This window comes from Charadrius vociferus, unplaced genomic scaffold (genome assembly GCF_000708025.1).
Source record: "Charadrius vociferus isolate BGI_N301 unplaced genomic scaffold, ASM70802v2 scaffold147, whole genome shotgun sequence".
Taxonomy (NCBI): Eukaryota; Metazoa; Chordata; class Aves; order Charadriiformes; family Charadriidae; genus Charadrius; species Charadrius vociferus.
This window is the reverse complement of record NW_009649570.1, coordinates 1,058,056-1,076,413: the sequence shown is the minus strand read 5'-3', so window position 1 is coordinate 1,076,413 and position 18,358 is coordinate 1,058,056. Positions and strand designations below refer to the sequence as shown.

General features: G+C 37.6%; 2 protein-coding genes across 2 annotated transcripts in view; one reads left to right on the top strand and one right to left on the bottom strand.

Annotated features, from left to right (window-relative positions):
* The window catches only part of COL5A2 (collagen, type V, alpha 2), a 114,132-nt gene extending 110,488 nt beyond the window's left edge, over window positions 1-3,644 (top strand). Inside the window, exons 53-54 of the mRNA XM_009890128.1 lie at window positions 1,455-1,679; window positions 2,570-3,644. Of these exons, the coding sequence (XP_009888430.1) occupies window positions 1,455-1,679; window positions 2,570-2,716 (372 nt within the window). The 3' untranslated portion in view covers window positions 2,717-3,644. The remainder of the gene's footprint in view (window positions 1-1,454; window positions 1,680-2,569) is intronic.
* A 10,185-nt stretch (window positions 3,645-13,829) lies between these two features.
* COL3A1 (collagen, type III, alpha 1) overlaps window positions 13,830-18,358 on the bottom strand; it is a 52,670-nt gene continuing 48,141 nt past the window's right edge. The window contains exons 48-52 of the mRNA XM_009890217.1: window positions 18,116-18,223; window positions 17,156-17,438; window positions 16,473-16,660; window positions 16,054-16,296; window positions 13,830-15,013 (exon numbers count right to left, since the gene is read on the bottom strand). Of these exons, the coding sequence (XP_009888519.1) occupies window positions 14,867-15,013; window positions 16,054-16,296; window positions 16,473-16,660; window positions 17,156-17,438; window positions 18,116-18,223 (969 nt within the window). The 3' untranslated portion in view covers window positions 13,830-14,866. The remainder of the gene's footprint in view (window positions 15,014-16,053; window positions 16,297-16,472; window positions 16,661-17,155; window positions 17,439-18,115; window positions 18,224-18,358) is intronic.

The window sequence follows — 18,358 nt, the reverse complement described above, 5'->3', positions numbered from 1 at the left end:
AAAAGTATGAGTGTTATCCTATGTGTCAGAATGCTCCATGCTGAATTCATCAGTCTCTAGGCAGACAAAAATTCCACTCTTAGCTTTCTGTCAGGTAACTCTCTGGCAACTTCTAAAGTAGGCTTAATGATCCTGTCAAATAACAGAAGTTTATGCTATGCAAAGTATATAATTAATAAACAAGCTTTTGCCATTTTTATTCTTAGTTCATCAAATTAAAAACACAGAAAATATTTTCAATTTTTATTTCATAGGAAGTAATTAAATATCTTTAAAATAAGTATTTGGTGTGTAAAAATACTAGTGCTGTTATCAGTTGGATTCCTGATGACAGTTCAGAACTTCAACAATTGAGAACAGATGTGATATTGAGAACAGATGTGATATTGATTGCTCTTACTGAGATGCTTTCACTTACTATTAAATTCAGGAGAAGTTGCCATGACCCAAGATGTCACAGTTGATGTTTAGCTGCCTGCAGAGCTACACGTAGGGTTTTTGTAAGTCAGATGTTCTTTGGAGGAAGAAATTATCTTCAGGAATACTAGAAAAGAATATTTCATTTTTGAAAACGTGGTCAGATCTGTTAACTAACAGTATGATCTGTGCAATAGTCATATGCACTCCTTACAGGTTCTAAACCATAAAAGTGTAAGATTGCTAAACAGAAATAATACATTTTCTGAAAAATGACAGTGTCAGTGCATAAGACTTTCTTTTTTCTTCCTCACATTCAGTTTTAGTAATTTGTCACTTTGATTTTTTTTTTTTTTTTTTTTTTTGCAATGATTCACAAAGCATGAAACATGCACAGGTAGGGAAAATATCTCAGGATTTTTTGAATTTTTGTATTGGTAGAAAAATCTCTTCTATTTTGTTAGAGAAACAGTGGCTCGTTGTAAAATATTTTTCAAACTTCTGTGTAAGTTAATTAGTTGCTGAAGTCCATATGCAAATCTATACTTACTTTTATATAGTCAAACTTTCTGACTGTGATGCTTCTAATACAATACAAAGCCTATAGAAAACAAGCTGTTAAAATTGCAATGTAGCAGGTACACTATAAAAAGTTTTTCTGTGCTTTATGTTTCTTACCTAGTTTGAGGTTGCTCTATGCACTCTTTCATACATAAGGTTGAGCTCCTACTGAATCCCTTTTTGAAAGAAGGCAGAATTAATTCCAAAACTTGGCATGTCTGTGGAGTCCCAACTGCCTTGCAGTTTTTCAGCTGCAGAGCTTTATGGTCAAAATGATCCCTGTTACAGGATGTCCACATTTCTTTGTCCTCAACTGGCAGCAAATTACAAAATAAACCATTCTCAGATTTTGTGTAATAGGGCTCCTGCTAGTCATATCTGGAAATGGTTACAATAAAGACAGATGTTTCTAAAATTCATGAACTCTTAAAGAATTTTCATGTAATACGTGTTGATCTGTTTCTTTATCTTCATAGTTTGTGTACGGGGATACAGCTGTCACTCAGATGACATTTCTGCGCCTCCTATCAAAGGAAGCTTCCCAGAATATCACTTACCTTTGTAAAAACAGTGTTGGGTACATGGATGACCAGACTAAGAATCTGAAAAAAGCTGTAATTCTGAAAGGGGCCAATGACCTGGAGATCAAAGCGGAGGGAAACAGCCGATTCAGATACACGGTTCTGCATGACAGCTGTTCTGTAAGTTTGGGTTTTTTGTCATTTGATATGGAGAAAAAGGACTTTTCTCTTCTAATGGTTTCAGTTCTTTCTTGATTTAGAAAAAAAAATCCATAGAGTGGGGTAATTAAAGTGCTTCAGAATTTCACCATGGAGAAGTAACTGATCATATAGGTATTTTACTACAATTCTAGCTTCATGTAATAGAAGTCTGCACTATTTAGAGAGTATTTACAAACTACTAGTTATTAGTGAGCATACTGAGATACGTATCTTGCCATTTTGCATTTTCCACTACTTGTGTACCTCTGTGTGGAATTGCACAAAGAGGGCAGATAACCTCAAGCATTTGTCTGCCAGACGGGTAAGATTATTGCAGCAATACACTGGAGGGAACTCAGTGGTACTATGACTGACTGAGTTGGAAAGGAAAATGTGCTCCCCAAAAATTCTTAGTGGGCATAAAACCCAGCAAGTAGTAGGTTTTTTTCATGTTCATTAGTATTCTCAACCAAGTCCAAGATACTGGCAAAATATTTCTAAAATTAGTTTTGCACTTGAAATAAATTAGAGTGCTCTCTATGTCTTAGAATAATATAGCCCAAGAACATGTGTGCAGGCGCATATTAACACACAGAGAATTTCATAACATAAAGAAAAATCAGTCCAGCTCGAGGGGCAAATCCTGCTGTGTCAACCTGACAGGTCTGTTCATCAGTATAAAAAGAAGATATATACGTTTTAAAATAACCAAGGTGCAGTACAGGCGGGGTGTGTGTTGCTCAGTGAAGATACAGTGAGATCCTTCTGAACTGTCACACAGCTGATTTGCCAGCTGGAATTTGGGCTGTTTCTGACATGAGCTCTGGTCTAATTTTTTATTTTTTATTTTCTTTTTTTTCCCTCTCCAGAAACGTAATGGGAACACGGGCAAGACTGTCTTTGAGTACAGAACACAGAATGTGGCACGCTTACCTATCATAGATATTGCACCGGTGGACATTGGCAGTACCGACCAGGAATTTGGAATTGAAATTGGGCCAGTTTGCTTTGTATAAGAGGAAGGGGGGAAATTAACATGCTACCCAGCAACAGCAGCAATTAAACACATGGACTTAGACTGATTGAAGTTAATCCTGAGACTCTTGAAGTAATGGCTGATATTGGATCAGCATTGTATATACGGTTCTTTTTAAATGCCCGGCCTCCTTTTGAATATTTATTTTACTTACAAACCTTCCGTTTTAAATGATTGAAACCAACTTTTTAGTACAACAATACAATTTAAAGAGGATTGATGACCACCTTTTAAAAGTAATATGAATCTTTTTCCTTGCTTTTGTTTCAAATTTTTTTGAAATTTACAGGTATTCAAAATAGATAGTTTTAATGTGGGACTATGTAAAGCTCTAAGGATTATTTCTTTTGCTTGGATGCATACTGAATAACAGAAAAGTAGAGCACTTTCGTGAGCCATTGGCTATATTCAATCATACCTACTCCTTCTACCCCAGTTTGTCTTCCTGTGGTTGCCAGTATGATAGTCAGTAACAGGAATCTTATGTCTTTTGTAAAAGAAAATCGCTTCAGACAAGATCATATTAATTTGGCATTGTCTTTCCTGCACTTTCCTATGTAATAGTCTACTCAGAAGAGTATTATTCCCTAGCCATGATTAATTTATGAACTAAAAATACTCCTGGGGTTAATATGAGTTTTCAGTAGGGGTGTCCCATATCTTAAATTTTAAGGCCAGACTTCACTTCTCACAATGTATCTGTGTAATTCTATTAAATTATCCTTAATCTTCAAAATACATCTTAAACCCGATACTTGTTGATTTTCCAATACTTGCCCATCTAAGAAGCCATTACGTATCAAATTATACAGATGTCTTATATATGGTGCCAATTTATGTATGTTGCAAATCGTTCACATGTATACCAGACCAATTGTTAATAAAGAGAAAGAAAGTTTAGAAATTCATTGTTTTTAGCTGACATCCAAACATGCATCACCAGTAATTTGACTTATTGGCCTTGAGCTGTCCAGGCAAGAAAGTTCCATCATTTCTTAGCATGAGCTACCTCATCTCTGGAAGTTGGGATGCATTTAATATTCCTGTTTTTGTTTTAGATATTAAAAGGTGCTATGCTTCTGTTGTTATTTCAAGAAAGGAGATAGGCAGGGCAAAACCAACAAAAAAGTGATGGTGCTAAATGACTCTGTAGAAGGCTGATGAAATAAAAACGCCTACTGTCAATGTCATTTTCAGAGCTTAGCTGTTAGGCTTATGGTGTTTGAGAGAACAATGTTACAGTGCATTTATTTGTTGGTCGTACATTAGATAGAATGTTTGGTACCACTAACATGCTTTATTTTGTAAAGTATGTGGGTACAAACTTACTTAGTTTTTTTGTTTCTTTATTGCATCTGTGCTCTCCACCTTTTTTTGTTTGTTCCTTTAAAAAAAATAAACAGCTGGGGCCATCCCTAAAGAAAGTCATGCACATAGCTTTATTCATGTATCTTTGCAAAGCATTTAATTAAATACATGCTTCTCGCTATGTAAGTGGTTTGCTTTTTGTAGAATTCCTTCTAGTGTGTTCCATATCAGTTCATTTCCAGGAAATTAAAAATAGATGTATTTACTTTTTTTTTTTTGGTTGCTATTTGAATAACTCGTTTGCAGTGTGTTCTCCTGGAGTATTTTACACATAGGAATATAAAGGTATTATGAATAATGTCCTCTTTGTGCCAGTTTTTACAAGGTAGGTGCCAATTTGTATGAATTAATCCCCAGCAGTCCTATTAAAGCTACCTAACTAGTATTGTTTGAGACTCCAGAGAAAAAGAATTTTTATTCAAGACTGAATAAAATGTGACTTAGCCAATTCCCAGTGTCAATGTAAGTTATCTCCAGTAGAAAACCGTTTCTGGACAATCCATCAAGTTGCATTGTAGCAAGGCAGGCAAGCATTTACCTTCCTTTTCTCCTTCAGAAAGGGTGGGAGCTGTGCAATTTTCAAGTTGTTTGTATACATGTCCATACTGGGTGGGCAGAGACCGGGAACAGGGAAGTTGACAGGTTCATGCTGACATGATCTGTTTGCTTTGATTAGCCAAGCAGGAACTCTATGATTTCTTTTTTACTAGCATGAAAGAATTTCTATAAATATGTGACTCGGGAGTTAGCTTATCATATTGGAAGTTTTAAATAACGTTACTTTCACTGAATAATCTGAAGTATAATGGCTTGCTCCAACAGGTTCATGCAAAGATAGCTAGCCAGTGGCTGTCATCATACCTCTTAAGAACATTTATCCAGATGCACAAAATAAATAATATTTGGAGTATAGATGCATGTTTGAAAGTTACTTTTAATCGCCAATTTTCATCAGCAGAGTATTATAATCTATGAATAGTAGAATTTTTTTGTGAGGTTGTTGAAGGAGAAGAGTATTTCATTATGAAGGATGCTTTTTTTTTTCCTTTTCAAGTCTCTCTCCATATGAAGCATGCAGTATTTTCTCAACCAGGTGCCGTGAGCACTGAAAAAGAGCTTTAACTAGAAAGCACTCTAAGGGAATATTTTGTAAAAATCATCGCTGAAGAATTACTGAAGCAAAGTTTCACTTGAAGCGTGAGCTCTCAGGAAATCTGAGTAGTTAACTGGGGGGTCTTTGTAATGCAAGTGGTTGGATGTGCTTTTTTTCTTCTCCTGACTAACTGTGTTTATAGCATACATGCATATTACATCTCTTCCCCTGTTTAAGCATTCCTCAAAGTATTGTAGAATCTTTTTAAGCAGACAAAAAAAAAAAGGGGTGGGGGTGGAGGGAATTTCCTTGCTTTAAACTGCTTTACCTCTTGTCCAGGCACTGTGGTACAGTCTCGTGTAAATACAGCTTTAATTTCATGAACCTAGAATGAATGAGCTGATAATTTGCAAAAGGTTGATTAATTTATAAAGTAGCATTAAGTAAATATCAGCTATTTATGATATTTAGCGCAATATTTATGATATTTAGCGCATATGTAGTCTTTCTTGCAAACGGCCTCAGAAATGGTAAAAAAGGCACTTTAGAGTGGTTATTATACTATAATATCAGAGAGTGCATTTAAATTGAATTTGAGTTATAAGAGTTGGTTATTGCTATTGTTTTCCATAACTGACCTCTTCTCAGTGAGAAACGAACCCCAGGACTGCCAGCAGCTGACAAATTCTCTATTCGTTTTTCAAAACCAGAAGTGCAATAGTTGTGTGGCAACTGTTCACTAAAATCTCATCTGGAAGCTAAAATTCAGATATTCACTGCACATAATTTAGCACTTACTCTATGCTTACATCAGCGGAGGAGCTGATGATGCAGTAGTTTAGCATGAACATTTAGAGAAAGACATTTGGATTCTTTTGTAATTTGATTTTAACCAACTTATCTGGATTTCCAATGTTTGTTCTGAAGGTGCTTGTATCATCATTGTCATGCTCTTATCCCCGTGCCACTGAACTCTAGATGGAAAATGACCAGACTTTGTATGTAATCACACAGCTGATTACCGACTTGTGACCAGGCAGAGTTTACCTACTGCGAGGGGCTTTATCAGCGCAATGAGAGCCTATCCTTTCTAATATCTCACCGAGAACCAAAAAAACAGATAAGTAGGAAAAGCAACAGTTTTGGTCTATAGGGCTATGAGATATTTAACGCTAATTTTTCACGGCTTAGGTTTTATGCAGCTGCACAGTAAAATCCATATTGGATTTATTTTCTCAAGCGGTGAACACTGAACACTTTTTACAGTGTATTTTACTTTTAGATTTCTTTCACGTTAAAACTTTGAAAGAATACGTTCTTGCTGAGGGATGAAAAAATGTGAAAGATCTTTCAGATATGCTCAGTGGGCCTTGGAAGTTATGATAAATGTTCCCAGAAATGAAAAAGTTTGTTTATCTGGAAACACAATGAACAAAGAATTTATATTCAAGTATTGCTGAGTGTATTCTTATTTTGCTATTGAGTAGTTTTGGTGCTCTTTCACCTTTATATTAAATAGATATTATCTTTTGCAAGGAGTTTAATAATGTCTTCTTCAAAGCTTTTTTCTCTTATTCCTGCTTGACATTTTCTTTTAATTTATTTTGAGCAGAAAGAGATACAGAGGACAGAACTGATCACAGTGCTACAGTTTATTGGATGCATCAGTTGTAAACATGTCTGGTGGTTTAACAGGGCAGTATTAACATTGCTTTATATACTGTATAATTAAGCAATATTTATATTGTAAAAAGAAAAAAAAATGTTCTTGCTCCTTCTGTATTTCCTAGAGGAGCCCAGATCTGAAGGCATGCGTCAAATGGGATTATAGCCACCTTACTGCATGAGAGCCTTCTTGCAGAGAGCTCTGTATACTGAGCAGTTCTGGATGCTTAAAATGTAAGGCAAACAAGTAATTGGTGGTTTAACTCCTCCCTGAACAAGCAGGTTGTTTTTGAATCACAGTTTTGGAATTATTCAGCTCAGTTTAAGAGTGACTATGAAGAGTTTACATTTGGGCTGAATGTTTGCTCTTTTAAAAGGCTGGTGGAGCAGCTTAAGATGCATCTCCTCCACCCTCCTTCTGTACCAACCTTTTCCTTTCTCTTCTGTTTTGGTAGCCCCCTCTAGCTCAGTGGTTATTTTGCTGTCTCTGGGTGTACAAAAGCATAAGGTCAAATCTCATGGCCCCTCTCTCCCAAACTCCTTCCTTGCCTATCTCTTAGCTTCCTCATAGCTATCATAGATACTCAGCTCTAAGGTTTTTCAATACTAAAGAGATTCTGTAGAGTACCAGGAGTATTACAAGCCGTAGAAGAATGCATCAAACAACGCAGAAATGTAAGAAATTATCGCTAGAAGCAACACAGAGTCTACAAAACACAGCAAGCAAATAGAGGAGACTGAGGAAGATTGTTTTTTCTCTATGAAGGCAAGTCAAGGGTCTAAAAATAGGTTAAGAGCAAAAAGCATTATTTTTTCTTATCACTGTAAGGTAAGAGCCCATAGTTTTCTTTTATCTCCTGTAGCTGTCTGAGGTTATTGGTAAACACTCTCATAATCTATGGATTTTTTGATTATTTTTCCAGGAAATGAAGGCTATACTGAAGGTTTAATACTTGCTAGGCAGTTGGTCTTGTTGAGAGAGGATATTTATAAATAGGATAGGATTCCAGGAAGACAGAGAATACAACAACTGCAAAAGGAAAAGCAGAATTAAATGGAAAGGTAGACATGGTAATGGAAGAAAAGAAAGATTTCCTGCAAGTAGGCGAATACCATAGAGAAAACAAGGTAAAAATGACAGTATTAGGCAATTATGGTATTATCATAAAAAAATCTCATGACGAAAGTTAAAACAAAATTAGCAGTTCAATAGCTGAAATTGGAATGCCAAGGAAACTGCTGATCCATAGACCCAGTTGGCCAAACTGTGTGTTTATGCTACAGAAAAAAAAATAATTTTGATTCTGGATTATTATGTCCAGTGGATTGCAATTTGCTTGCTAGGGGCTTCAAGATTTTGTTGAAGTGTGTGATTTCAAGCATATTCTGCAGAGTTCAGAATACCTATAAAGGAGCCTTCTTGAGGAAAATTGCTAGATGGGAACCAGTTAGATTCATTTTCTTAAAAGGTAGAATGTTTTTTAGCCAGCCTATTTTACCTGCTGTCGTGCTATTCAGAAATTTAGCTCATGTTAAAATCAGAGGAAATGCTTATCAGTGCATCAAATAGAGATTGTGGGAACCATTACGAAGAATATGATGAATTATGATTAAGAATCACCTGCATTAAACCTTGTCTGCATCAGGACAGCATATCTATGGTCACAAAGGGAAAACTAGGTACAAAAGACCAGGTTTCTGGTGAGGGTGCTGCTCATTCCTATGAGGTGATTCTTGGCCAATATCTTTAGGAATAGTAAAAGAAATGATTTGTTTTTTTCCACAAGCTGAAGAAGAAAGGACATGGTAGAGTTGATGGATTGGACAGTATTGAGGAGGATCTGAGCAGAGTGATGCAAAGATTAAAACTAAAATGCTTTATAGATTTGCACAACATAGAAGAAAACTCGGGGAGCTTGATTGCTAATGTATCATCTATTGTGCTGTCAGCATTATATGTTTTATCATTTGTTGGGAGAAGGTCTGTAAAATTATTAAGGTATGATGCAACACTAGTTTGAGCCAGATGCTGGAAGAGTAATTTTTTTCCTCCATCCCCCACATGTTAATTTCTTGCATATTTTTATTTCCTTGCTGTTAGAGTAAGAAACCATCTTTCTATAAGCTCTGGCTTAAGGTTTCGTAATCATTATGATCTCTTGTGTTCTCAATATCAGCGAATGGTGCACTATAGAATGTTTCTATTGGAAAAATTGTTTCTCAATTGAGGTATTACTGTCTGTCCTCCAGAGAAGACTGCAGCCTTATTTAGGAGTGTTTGTGCAGAAAAAAACATGCAAGTTCATGTCTGACAAAGCATCACAGAACTGCTTTTTCTCCCGAGTCAACTGAGTGAAAAATCTGATACAAACCCAACTGATTACAACAAAAGAACATTATTGCACTTCTAGAAACTTCAACAAAATATTTGTACATGTTTGGTAGGGAGCAATCTTCCCTGCAACAAAGAAACACATGACAGAAGATTGTGACCATTGTAATTTAGGAGCCTCTGCCCTTTAAGAACATGCTGTGTGATCCTACAGAAAAAGTCAAAAGCATTTCCTGCTGCCGTATCAATTCAGCCATTTCCTGACAGGAATCTTAAGCTCTGCTTTGCAGATGCTACCAAACTGAAAGGAGTGGACTTTTTAAGGTACTTTGGCATTACTATAACAAAGATAGTAAGGCTGAAATGTGAGTTATGATAGTAACATTCGCAAAACCCCACTGAAACTGGAACAGCTCCAGCGCCTCCAAGAGTGGTCTTTTAATGACTGTGTTCTCAGTGGATGTGGACGTAGATTCAGCAACCAAACTTAAGGTTTGACCCTTAATCCAGAGATGTCCATAACTAAGGGTATACTGAAAGGAGGTCATGCAGTTTCTCATGAACCTCCTCTGGCAGAAAGAAATTTTGGATAAGCACAGCTTCTCCAGGGACAATTTATGGCAAAAAAAAAAAAAAAAAAAAAAAAAATAGTGACCAATGGCCTTCTAGGAAGGACATGTCACAAGCAGGGGTGGCTGCAGTGATGGGAAAGTAGCAGTATGGGTTGCAGTCAATGCTTCCAGAAGACATCCTCTAGGCTGAAGATATTGTGGGATGAGGAACAGGTGGGAAGACAAGACCACCAGGATTTTGTTCTGGTGGACTTCATTCGTCCTGGAACAGCAATCCCTCAGTGTAGGATGAACTAGACCTCCTCCCAGTAAACAGGTAGGCAGAAACACAGAAAGCATCTCTTCATCTCCTAAATCCTAAAACCTCCTGCAAAATATCTTTCTCTTCTAGCACTTTAAATCTAGGTTTCTATAGATTTTTCTCTAAGAGAATAACAAGATATAATCAAGGACATCTGATTACCAGCACATGTTGAATTAAAATGCTAAATTATAATAAAAATATTTCATACATTAGTGTAGCTTAAGATTTGTGCAACAAATACCTCATTACTCACATTTCCAGAAGAGAGGAACTTGGTCTAAAAATCGGAGCCTGCCAGACCTGACTTCTTTCCTGGTGAAAAGGGTATGATTTTTCAAAGAACCATTAGGATTTCAGTCTTGGTTGGAATGGATATGTTATCTGTAATAAGAAAGATCTTCTAATTTGGTAACTACAATGAAACTGTGTTACTGTCATAAATAATAACCAGTCCTCCAAAATAACACATTTTCCAGCTTATATAAATAATACGCAGCTGACAAGGGACACTAGAGTTCAGATTTCTCTACTAAAGCTATCAGGACAGCCACAGCATGACAAAGTCTGTGTTGGGAAGATCTTTCCCTTTTATGAATTCAAAATTCTCATAGACAGCTTTTCCTGCAAGTTACTGCCTGCAAATAGAGGGTTAAGACTATTTAGCTGACATCACAACACAGTCAGGGTTACAAATTACACTGCCACTTCGTTAAATTTCTAGCTTCCTTTTTTTAGCAAGCAAAGTTGTTGATAATTAGCCAGCTTCCAGAAAAAAATTCCTAGTAGCTATTCAAATTCATAAACCATCACAACGCCATTATAAGCAGTTGTTTGCCCTGGCCTGGTTCTAGCTGCAAACTAGAAGATCTGCAGCGACACAGACTCATGGAATATCTCACCTCTTGCCGGCAGCTGTCCCTGGCTGGTTCTCTCCAATGGGGTGTATTGCTGAAGCCAAGCTGCTTCTGTAGTCTTTTCTCATGCTGCACCCACCAAGGGCTGTGAAAGGGTGTTTGTGGGGTTTTGAAGGAGTGCCTGGAGCCACGTACATGCTAAATGAGATGGCCATGGAGAATACCTTACCTATTGTCCAAAGGGAGGTAAGGCTGTGTAACTGATTCACAGGTGTTTATAAACTGTTTAGAATTAGAGCCTAATCAGCTAGCCAAGTTTTTCTGTTAGAGGAGGGATTGCTGAATTGTTGTCATGTTTTGGGTTTTTTTAAACCTAATTTCCATGAAGAATGTAGAAAGTAGGTGTTGGAATAGTCCCCATGCTGCAGACAATAGTTAGGGAGTCCAGAAGACAGTCTAGTTCACCAGAACAAAAGCTCTGTTGTCCTGTGATGGAGCTTCACCTTTAGGTGATAACATTGAATCAATTGGAAAGGTGACATTCCAAAGAAACATTAAAACAAATTAGTGAGCTCTTAAAGCTGTTGGTAGGATCCAGAAAACTCTTTGGGACAGCGTGGGGTTTTGTTTTGTTAGGGGGTTTTGTTTTGGTTTTTTTTGGGGGGTGGTGGTGGTTTTGTTTTGCTTCTTTTCTTGTTTTCTCCAAGAGCCACAGTAATGGGGTGCTGTGAAGTGTATGAATATCAACTGGAGTAACACAAGACTGAATAAGGAGCTGTGGATCAGAATGAGAAATGTCTTATATTAATCATATTACTGTGTGGGCAACTCCTGTTCTTGTTTGTCAGTACCTCTTTCAGTTATGTAGATTACAGTATTTTTTTTTTTTCTTTTCTCTAGTACAACTTTAAATTTATATGCCAAAGGAAGATGCATTTGTATATGTGCCTAAAAATCAACTTAGAGCTTGAAAGCAGGTGTTGGTCTTTCCATTCAGTCTTGAAAGGCCTCCATTAGTTACCTGTGCAAAAGGTAGCTAATTCCCAGAAGTGCTGTAGTCTATGAACTTGATGTGTTGCTCTATTACAGTGTTATAGGTGCCGCTAGCCTGAAAGTGTCAGGTAAGATATTTTTTTTTTAAATTATATTTCCCATGTAAAATAAAAGCTAGAGACTTTTGCAGGCTGACACAGTAAATCAGAGAAAAAAAAAGTAGGACTGGAGTCTAAATCTTCCAAAGGCTAGCCTAATTTTCAAAGCTAATTCTTGTTTATTAACCTGTTCTTTTTCATATTTCTATTAGCTCAAAGACCTTTCTGTAAAAGTGCAGAAGTATTAGAATCATGGTGGCTTAATAAGTGATGCTCTGAAAAAAATGAAGGTATTTGGCTCAAGTAAATTATTTTATAGTGGACTTTGTTATTTCTTTGTTTCCTGCAAACATTCCAGTAATGGCCTTTCATTAGTAGAAATTATTAATCAAAGACTAGGTGACTATGTGTTTTCTTTAGAAAAAAGTTGAGTAATTGCTACCAGCCATTTACTCAGCCACAATAGCACTGGAGATTACAGAGGGTTTTTTTTCCCTGTGCAGGTTAAGAACACGTTTTTTCTAATGCATTTTTCCACCAGCCAGCATTCTTACCAGCTGCTTACATAAAATTTCAACTCTAATCAAAAGGCTTCCTACCATGTAATTTATGTCAGATCAATAGTATTATGTACATGTAATTCTCATCTTCCATAAATGGTAGCTGTTTTGACCATAAACCGAGGAGGTTTCCTGCGAAAGCCAGTATTGTTTATGAATTGTTGGCACTATTCTTTTACGTTACATTAAGTACAGTCATGCTGACGTTGATACTGCATTTGTGCCGTTAACCTCTCCCCAGACCCTCACTATGCTGCTTCTGCGTGACCATGTCCAAATTCTGTGATGCCAGAGCAGGGCAGTGGCTTGGCTCAGACACAAATCTGGTGAGGTTTCTTAGAAAAACAGCATTTCTCTTCCCACTTTTCCAGCTTGGTCTAATCCAGAAAGTATTCTCCAAGGATGCATGATCAATAATCAGCAACGAGAACATTTAAGAACCTGATTTATTCCCCCCCCCCCAATTTTTGTTTTTGGACCTTGTTGTAAAGGGTTCTTAAGGACCATGGGCTGCGGAACAATGCATGGCAGTGTGGTTATGATGTGAGGGCAGGCTCTGTATCTTCCTTCACAGGAAAGACTGAGTAGCATCTATCAGCACCTACCACTGGGAGAAGTTTCAGGGCCTGGGTTCTGGTGTGCGGCTATTGCCTTCTTCTGGCCTGAAACTCAGGCACCGCCAAGCTACTGAGGTAGTTACAGTTCCTTGAATTTTTGCTAAGATCTGGGGAGGACTTAGTTGTGCCAGCTCCAAGGCCATAAAAAAAAATAATCAAGATTCTTAGATTGTCAGCTTCATCAAACTGCTAGTGTCTCTCGTGTGCACTCTTCGGCCATTCATCTAAGCTGCCATCTGTAAGGACAGTAGCCTACAACTGCCTATTTATTTAGACTGAGGCAGGGTATTTTGGGGAGGGAGGGAGGGAGGATTAAGCACTTATATTTCCTCCAAACTGACCTGCCTTGGTGCATGGGTGCTATTTTTGGATCCTGGTGTCAGAGTTGAATCCATGCTGCTAGTCAGAGAAACTCATCCTGCTTGAAGAAATGAGCCACTGGATGTAGAGGAGTGGAAAAAGTAGAAAACAAAATTTCATAGTATGATGCGATAAACTGCATCCCTTAGGATTACCAAGTTTTCCTTCAAATTATCTTGCAAAAATAAGCTAAAGTGATACCAGAGTGGGGTCCTGCCTTGTTAATTTGTTTGAAGAAAGAGATAAAAATAGTAAAAGTAAAAAAAAAAAAAGTCAGTTTTATGAAACAACAAGGAGTTTTATTAAGATATTTTATTATGTGTCTCTGTAAGGAATAGACCAACAACCATATAAAAGCTTACAAAGATGGTTAACCTTCAACACTATAAATGTGTTAACGTGACAGAAGTTCACAATTTTGCATCTTTATTGACTTTTACAGAGTGAAGGGAGAAAGATCTCAACTATGACATGCCAATGACGATCTTTGACAGGAGACATTTAAAATTGCTTTAAATCCTTTACCTTTTCATTATTTTTTTTTAAGCAAGTCAATAACCCTGACTTGCAGAGTTAGGAGTGAAAAATACATTAGCACCATCATATTAGTCTTTTACACTTCCCTAATTTTAGTGGTCTTGACCAGCAATGACAGGAAAGTAGAAAAGCACCTTTGATAACAGAATACAATCCAACAATAAAATTATGGTGACTACTGACATCAAGGTATTATTAAACTCTTAAAACACACTGTACTTTTTCACAGCTAATAAGTACAGAGATAGACAATTTTGTACCAAATGATTCCACTGAATTGATCAATGGCTCCAATGTGGTTTGAGTGATTTGTTTGATGATTGCTTTTTGGTTTGACTCATCAGACACATCCCAGTTTCTGTCCATGTTGAGGTAGTTGAAACAGGGAGGTCTTTCTAGCTTTATGGACTGCATCTTAGAAAGAAGGGTAAACTTTGGTACTGGGAGCAATCAGTGCTTTGTAAATTGGCTAACATTCAAATAATAGAACACAGTGTTGTTTTATTAAGTGTTGAAGTTGTATTATAGCACCACGGAGACATGTTTTGAAGATGAAATTTGGTAAAAAAAATAGAGCAAAAAAGCATTTTTACTGTACATTGTGTAATAGCAAAAAAATAACCCTTGATATCAAATTGATTTTCCCCCCAGAAATTTTGTTAATAAATTACTGGGATACTGATGGTCACCTGTACTAGCTGACAAGGCTAAAACAAAGGAGCACAGTTGGAGTGTGAGTCTGTTTGCTGGAGTTTCAGAAAGAGCGGGATCTTTGATTTATAAGAAGCAGACTGGGCCAATGTCCACGCCAAATTCCTGATCAGGACCACCAATATCTAAGGGTGCAATATCAACCACAGGCAATCTCATTGTCTTGCGCGTTCTGTATTCAAAGACTGTTTTACCCCATTCACCAGTGTGTTTCTGTGAAGTTAAAAGAAAAAAGAAAAACCATGTTAGAGAAATCAGTGTTAGGCTATGTGACAGTTATCCTACAGTTTACTGGATTTCATACTTTCTCTTTCCATGTTAATGTGTCCCTCTCAACACTGTGAAAACTAGTTGCAGTTTCTGTAGAAATGAACACGTAAATAGGCATTCTTCATTTTTGGACATTTTATACGAGGTCATGTGGGGTTGTAGGCCTTGCTGCTCAGAAGGGGTGGGATCCCTGATGGACAGGAGAGTACTCTGGAGCAGTGCTGGTGTCCTGACTTAAGACTGAAATGTGCTCTGCATGCTGCGAGATGGTACAAATGGCCACTCTGTTTGGAAAGGGGTTTTGGCCTCAGGAAAAAGTGATAGTAATGAGGTAGCTCTTCATGTTCATGTTAAAGAAATGACCACAAAGTGGCTGCAAAGTAGACGTGTTCATGCATCCTTAAACAGGTTTGCCGTATATGTCAGTGTTTGTTGTGCTTTGGCACCTTAAACTGCAGGAGGCAGAAATAGCAGATGGTGTTTTGTATTTATAACTGAAAAGGCTGCAGATACTCATAGTCCAGTATGCTCATCAATGTTACTGCTCCTCTGCAGTACTTTCTGCTGCAGTGAGCAAGACAGAGCGAAGCAATGTTGCATCTGTGAGATGACTGTGTTTGCCCCTTCCCATAATCACAGCCCATGGCTTGAATCAGTTATGACTAAGATGATTCCTACTACTGTTAGTTTCAGAGTCGACGTGGGACGGATCAAAACTTGGTCTCTGTGACTTCACTGACTTTGAGTCTAAAGCAAGGAGATACCCGTAAAGCACAGGTTCAAATGGGAGTGCACCTCACTTTCTATAGTTGCTACAGGAGTGACACTTCTGGGGTACACAGAATCTAAATTTCTCCAGTTAGGTGTAACTGTGCCCTTTCCTTACCCAGGTCATACAAAGTGCTCTCTTTCTTTCATTATGGGTCTAGTCCTCTAGAGGGAATTATTTATTAAAATACCATACTAAGTTCTTGTTTACTTACAGTACAGCCGTCTTCCAGAACAGCATAGGTGAATTTGCTGTTTCCTTCGGCCTTGATCTCACTGTCTGTAGAGCTCATCAGTTTCAGAGCTTTTTTAACATTTCCACTGGCTTGGTCCATGTAGGCAATGCTGTTCTTGCAGTGGTAGGTGATGTTCTGGGAGGCACGGCTTGAGAGGATGCGGAGGAAGGCCAGCTGAACTTCTGAGACATCCTCTGGAAGCTCAGGATCTCCATAGCTGAACTACAGAGCATAACACATAAGCAACAGGTTTTGTTTAATCATGTCTAGGGACAGTCCATATAGTTATTATTTCATGCACTAAATGTTTACATTAGTTTAATTTCAGGATTATTTATTAGTATGCAAATACAATATGTGTACTACCTTTTAGGTTGTTAACTGTGGTAATTTCTTACCTGGAAGCCTCCGTTCATAGATTCTCCAAACCAAACATGTTTCCTTCCACTGCTTTCGCTGGTCCACCAGTTTTTCCTTGGCACAGTGCTGGGGTTAGCACTGAGGCACGTCTCACCAGTTTCCATATTACAGTATACTTTAATAGCATCCATCTTGCAGCCTTGGTTAGGATCAATCCAGTACTCTCCTAGAGGTAAAATAAAATTAAAAACCTTAAGGGCTTAATATAGTTGCAGAAGAATCTGACTGCATGATGGTGAAGCTTATTTCTATGCCAGACTCCTGAGCCACATTAGGAAGCATATCAATTTTGACAGAAGAGATGCCACAGAAAATAAGATGATATAAAAATATACTGAGTTCATGTGAATACTGTAATATGACTGACATTTGAAATAAATATAGAACTTATACTTGTCATGTGGTTGGGTGTGTTTTTTTCCATAAAATTGTTTAAACAAATATTCACTTATAAGCCTGTAAGGACCAGAGTTGAAATCAGTGTATATGCTGTGTAAATTAAAGTTTGAAATTATGATTACATTTATCATCTTTATGGCATTTGTTTGAAAAAAAAAATAGCAGATCTCTGCATTTAAATACTCAAAGGCAATAGCAGTCATGGGAAAAAAAGAAATAATCAAGATCTGATACCACTGGTGAAAATAAGAACCTAACATACCACTCTTGAGCTCTGGATGGCAGAATTTCAGGTCTCTGCAGTTACGAGCTGGATTCTTCCGTGACCCATCAGGACTAATGATGTTTTCAATCTGGTTGTTAATTGATTTCATTGAAGATATGATGTCACCCAGATTGATATCATTTTCTTTTGGCTCATCTCGATATTCATACCCGTAGCCCACTGGACCTTTTTCACCAGGACCCATGATAGCTGCACCACCACCACAACATGGACCAGGAGGACCAGAAGGACCAGGAAGACCAGGCTGGCCTGGTGGACCCTAAGCAAAAAAAAAAGATAGTAAAGATAGTGCTGAGTAGAGATCACAGGCTAAAACTAAAAGCCTGTGTGGGCCCTAATCTTAAAAAATGAGATTTCTCACATAAACGTTTATTTCACTTATTCATTAAATAAGGACACTTGCTCTATATAAACATCTATCAGACTTCCCAGGGCTTTATTTTCCTAAAATAGGAATTTTCTTTTCCTCACTTCGTCAAGCTGTGGCTGTGCTTCTTCTGTCTGGGCTTTGAGAAAGAAAAGGAACCCTTTCCACCAAAATCCAGAGAAAAACTATTTCTTGGCTTTAGGAGAAGCAACTATGCCAGTGACCTTTGCAGTGCTGGCCTCTCTAGAGGAGCCTAGGAAACCTGCTTCATCGCTTCCAAGACACAAAGGAGGTCTGTGCTCTGAAGTGGAGATCCTGCCTTCTCATTGTATGCAGAGAAGTCAATGATTATCTGAGACTAAGACAACCACCAGTGCGTCAATAGTTACACTGAAGTACAAATGATCAATACTTTTTTGATTTAGCCTTGATAGCTAGATACCTCCTACCACAAACTCTGTCCATGAAGTACAGACTTTTCTGAGGGAGATATTTAAATAGGAAAGCAATCTACGTTTCATGAATAATCCCTGAAGATCTGTTTGTTTGAGTGTGCGCAATTTACTTACTGCAGGGCCACTTTCACCTCTGGTACCGCGAGGGCCAGGAGGACCAATTGGACCCGGATAGCCACTTGTACCATCTTTTCCAGGTGGCCCAGCTGGTCCTGGGGGACCCTAGAACAATGTTGAAGACAAATAATATGGTCAAAATAATTTACTAGATAATTTCAAATTCAGAAATACTTTGTGAGAGTTTTCAAAAATTTCTGTTTCTGAATATTCCTTCCAGTTATGCCAAGTAAAGAGTTT